This window comes from Danio rerio, chromosome 19 (genome assembly GCF_049306965.1).
Source record: "Danio rerio strain Tuebingen ecotype United States chromosome 19, GRCz12tu, whole genome shotgun sequence".
Taxonomy (NCBI): domain Eukaryota; kingdom Metazoa; phylum Chordata; class Actinopteri; order Cypriniformes; family Danionidae; genus Danio; species Danio rerio.
In genome coordinates this window covers 1,350,001-1,355,000 of record NC_133194.1, presented here as the reverse complement: position 1 = coordinate 1,355,000, position 5,000 = coordinate 1,350,001, and the positions used below count along the sequence as shown (strand labels likewise).

General features: G+C 38.1%; 1 protein-coding gene across 2 annotated transcripts in view; it reads left to right on the top strand.

The window, feature by feature from the left end:
- The window catches only part of slc39a4 (solute carrier family 39 member 4), a 23,924-nt gene that overhangs the window by 17,340 nt on the left and 1,584 nt on the right, over positions 1–5,000 (top strand). For both annotated transcript variants that reach the window (XM_073931343.1, XM_073931344.1), the window contains exon 11: positions 2,769–2,956. In XM_073931343.1, coding sequence (XP_073787444.1) covers positions 2,769–2,956 — 188 coding nt within the window. The remainder of the gene's footprint in view (positions 1–2,768; positions 2,957–5,000) is intronic.

Genomic DNA, 5,000 nt, shown 5'->3' with positions numbered 1-5,000 from the left:
CATATTAATAAAAGAAAACACATTAAAACAAGTTAAAAATATATGTACTGAAACACTAATACCGTCATTTAAAAGCTTGACCATAAAAGGTGCGTCTTTAAATGCTTTTTAAAAAGTGATTCCAGATTTCCAGAGCCGTGGGGCCACCACATGGAAGGTACGGCCCCCTTTAAAAGACCAGTTCTGGGAATGGCTGAAAGGTATATGCCAGAAGACCTCAGAGACCGGCTACATGAGTGACTGCGTTGAAGATCTTGACTACATAGAGGTGTTTGACCATGCAGAGCTCTATATGTAATGACCAGAATCTTAAAAGTTTCTCTAAAACTAATAAGGAAGCCAGTGAAGTGCCTTAAGCACAGGAGTAATCTGCGACCTCCTATTGGTGCTGGTTAAAAGCCTCGCCGCTGCATCCTTTCAATTGATCCATGGAAGATTTGTTCAGACAAGCTAACAGAACATTACAATAATCCAACCGTGAAGAGATAAAAGGCATATCCCTTCACCCTTGTGTACTGTTCAGGTTGACTCCTCTTTGGTGATGTTGGGGGCTGTTTTTGCCCCATTGACTTCCATTATAAGCACATTTATTGACAGCTTATGCATTCTCGATTGTTGCTGGTTTTCCCTGTTTGGAAGAGGGACAATGTGTCGTTTTGAATGTTTTTGATGTTTTAATTTTAAATCTTCGCACCTTTTTTGTCATTGTTGTGGTCTTATGCAGAAAAAGGGCTCTAAATAAAAGTGAAGAACTGATGTTGGTAGATTACGGAATCAAACAGAGCCCGTGTTTTATTCAAACACAACACTATTTTTATTTAGAGTTCTTTTTATGCATAAAATAGAATTGCAAAATAATGTTTGAAGAGTTTAGATGCAAAAACCTCTAATGCCTTTTGATTTTTTCTCTTCTAAAATTAGCATTTTTCTCAGACTCCTGTGTGTAGGCTTAACAATTTTACTTTTATAGTGATAAATAAGTTCTTTTCGTCGCCTTTAAAGTGAAATAGCTGAACATAAACGTAGGAAGCTGAAAAAAAAGACTCATTTTAGGAGAATTTCAGATGACATTCAGAGGTTTTTGCATCTAAACTCTTCATTTGTTCTTAAAATATAATGTATTATTTATTTGGTTTAATTTTGAGGTGAAAAGTATTTGCGATTATTGTAAAAAATAAGCTGAGAATCATTCATTCATTCATTTTCTTTTCGGCTTAGTCCCTTTATTAATCCAGGGTTGCCACAGCGGAATGAACCGCCAACTTATCCAGCACATGTTTTACACAGCGGATGCCCTTCCAGCCACAACCCAACACTGGGAATAAGCTGAGAAACAAGCTATCATTATTAGACCCTTACTGATGATTTAAGAAATGAGACGCAATGTAAAAAATAATTATTATGAATTTTGCATGAAAATGCAGGTATTTGCTATTATTTACAGCCAATTTCAGAAATTCATTAATTTTCTTGTCGGCTTAGTCCCTTTATTAATCCAGGGTCGCCACAGCGGAATGAACCACCAACTTATCCAGCAAGTTTTTATGCAGCGGATGCCCTTCCAGCCGCAACCCATCGCTGGGAAAACAATTTCAGAAATGTTCAATATATTTAAATATTATTGTTATTTCCCAGATTTTTATCATAGGAAAGAAACCAGTGAGATCTATTTTTAGGTGTTTACTTATAAGACAGTGTAGATTTACAGAAAAAAAAGTGGGGAGAAGAGATAGTAAAAAGATTGACTAAGGACCTTGAGTCGGGAATTGAACTCGGGTCTCTGTGAGCACCTTGGTGTTATGTGTTGACACACTAACCACTTGACTATTGGCGCCAACACTGGTGAGATCTTTAATTTACTGGCAAATATTTAGCATCAGTAATTGCCAATAAATTTCTAAATCATTTGTAAAGAAAGTAACACACTGAAGCAAGCGTGCACAAACTTTTCAAGTGTAAAACCTTAAAAATAAAAGATAAAAAAATATTTAAAAATCACTCAAGTGCAGATCATGACCTTTTAAGTTCATTCATTTGTTTTTTTTTCGGCTTAGTCCCTTTATTTATAAAATAAAAATAAAATAAAATAAATAAAATAAAATAAAAAAATATTGAAAAATTTTAAATCAATAAAAAATTATTTATACATAAAATTTTATTAATTAAAATGTATTCAAAATACAAATAAACAAGTAATAAAAAAACAATGCAATAACTAATTTAATTTTCAAAATAAAAATTATTTAATCAATAATGCAATAAAAATATGTATTATATATGCAGCATTCATTCATTCATTTTCCTTCAGCTTAGTCCTTTTCTTCATCAGAGGTTGCCACTGTGGAATGAACCACCAACTATCACAGCATATGTTTTGCACAGCGGATGCCCTTCCAGCTTCAACCCAGTACTGGGAAACACCCATACACATTCATTCACACACACACACACACTCATACACTACAGACAAGTAGTTGATCAATTCCCCTATAGCGCATGTGTTTGGACTGTGGGGGAAACCGGAGCACCCGGAGGAAACCCACGCCAACATGGGGAGAACATGCAAACTCCACACAGAAATGCCAACTGACCCAGCCGGGACTTAAACCAGTGACCTTCTTGCTGTGAGGCGAACCACTGAGCCACCGTGTGGCCACCTTTTTTATTTAAAGTGTAAAAACTGAAATCATATGTTATTGTACATTGTTGTCAAGTCATGTTTAATCTGTTTACAGCTTGAAGTATGTGTGTGTTGTGTGTGTTTTCAGGTGATTTTGCGGTGCTGCTGCACTGCGGCGTGTCGGTGAAGCGAGCTCTCCTACTGAACTTCGGCAGTTCTCTGACCTCCTTCATCGGCCTGTACATCGCGCTGTCCGTCTCCACAGATTCAGCCGCGGAGCAGTGGATCTCCGCCGTAACCGCAGGACTCTTCCTGTACGTCGGGCTGGCAGACATGGTACGTTGAGACTTAGGGCCCTATCATACACCCGGCGCAATGTGGAGCAAGGCGCGATGCAATAGTTGTTTGCTAGTTTCAGCTTGGAGCAAGAGCGGTTTTGATGTCTTTCGCTACGCTGTTTAAATAGCAAATGCATTAGCGCTCATATGTGCGCCCATAGGCGTTCTGCTCTAAAAAGGAAGGTGTGTTGAGGTGTATTGCTGGCGCGTTGCTATTTTGAGAAACTATAATAGATTTTTCAATAAACCAGAACAAAGCCGGTCTATTGTCCTGCGCAGAGCGCGCCTCACTTACACACTGCTTAATACACACAAGAGAGCAATAGGCAAACATCTTTACATATGAAAAAGAATTAAAATATTGAGGAAATATATAGGATATAATAAGGATATAAATATAGGCTATAAATATAAAGGATTAAAATATTACAATAATGATTATTTTCTAGCCGACATAAATATAAACACCACTGCCTTCATGCCTTCTTCATCTCGGGAGGCTTTTTCAGTTCATTCATAACAATTTGCTTGTGTATAATGTTATGATTATTAGCAGTATTATTTATTATATCCATATTTATATTTGTTTTATTAAAAACAAGCTTAGATTTGCCCACCTGTCAGGTTTTAGACCATATGGGGCACAGCATGTGTTTTAGGATATGACTCAGTATTCTGACCACACTTCATTATTATTGTTCATTTATTAATTTGCTGGAGATTAGAACTGAATTTTGAAATAGTTTTGAAACGAATATTTGCGCTTAATAAACAAAATTAATTATTTATAGGCTAATTGATGTTTGTGCCAACAAGGTTTCCCTATCCATGAGAGTGAAAGTGAAAGTTAATAGTTTATCTGTCATTCTCGCGCTGCAGATGCTCTGTTTAGTTGTTTTCTCTCTAGTGAAATTCTCAGTTTTTCCACTTACAAAGTCACCATGTAAATAGCAAATGCTCCATGGCGTGACGCAACTGGCTCTTAGGCTGCTTTCACACCTGTGAATCGATTCAGTTGTTCTGAAACAGCGATTACAAATGTTACAGTGTTGCTCTTGGAGCGGTTCAATTTCACACTGCAAAGTTTCTAATCGGACCAAAAGAGCTAAAACAACTCACGTGTGAGTAAACTCTCCTCACATTGGTCAGAGTGTCAGGGTTTTTTGCAGCGTCCCGCTCAGCTGTCAGGAGAGGTGGTGGTTTGGTGGTGATTGACAGGGTGCGTGCGATGTGTCTGAGGAGAGATGCGGTGGGGAGGGGTGAGAAGGGTGCGCGACGATGCCTATTTGAGGAGCGAGAGGGAGACATGAGATTACCGAGAGATCATCACTCGTTTGCGGGCATCCGGAGACTCGCGAAACTTCCCGCCATACTCATAATTCTCTCTTCATATGGCCGTAAGCCTATTACATATCCATAAAACACTGTGATATAACCGCGCTCGGATCGGATCGCTTTCTTACTGCAATCTAACTGCTCCAGGGTTCGTTTCAATCAAGCCGAGACCACCTCATTTAAGCGATCTCAGAGCGATTACTTTGGCGCGGAATAGAGCGCGATTACCCTGTTCACATATGCCAAACGAACCGCGCTAACTGGGCAAACGAGATGCGTTCCGAAACAAAAGTGTAGGTGTGAAAGCACCCTTAAAGGGAATGGGAGATGAGACTCTGATTGGTTTATTCTCAAAACACACCAATAACTCATTAAGAAAATAAGCTCAACCCTCTTAGACCATGCGCCACGGCGCTAAGCGGATTTTTCCATCCTTATATTAGCAAAAGCGGATTCAGACATGCCCTGAATGCATTTGCGCCCTGCGCTTTGCACTTTTACTAGATTACTAGATTATATGACAAACTTGCTTTGTTTACCAAATAAAGTGAATCTTTATTTGATTTGCATTTTAAACATTAAATAGAAGTTAAAAAGAGATTATTTTTTATTTCATATATTAAGGTTTTAGTTATGATACTCCCAAAATAATTCCACAGAAATCTGCAGATTTTTACCAAAATTCTCAGCAGAAATAGCAAAAAACG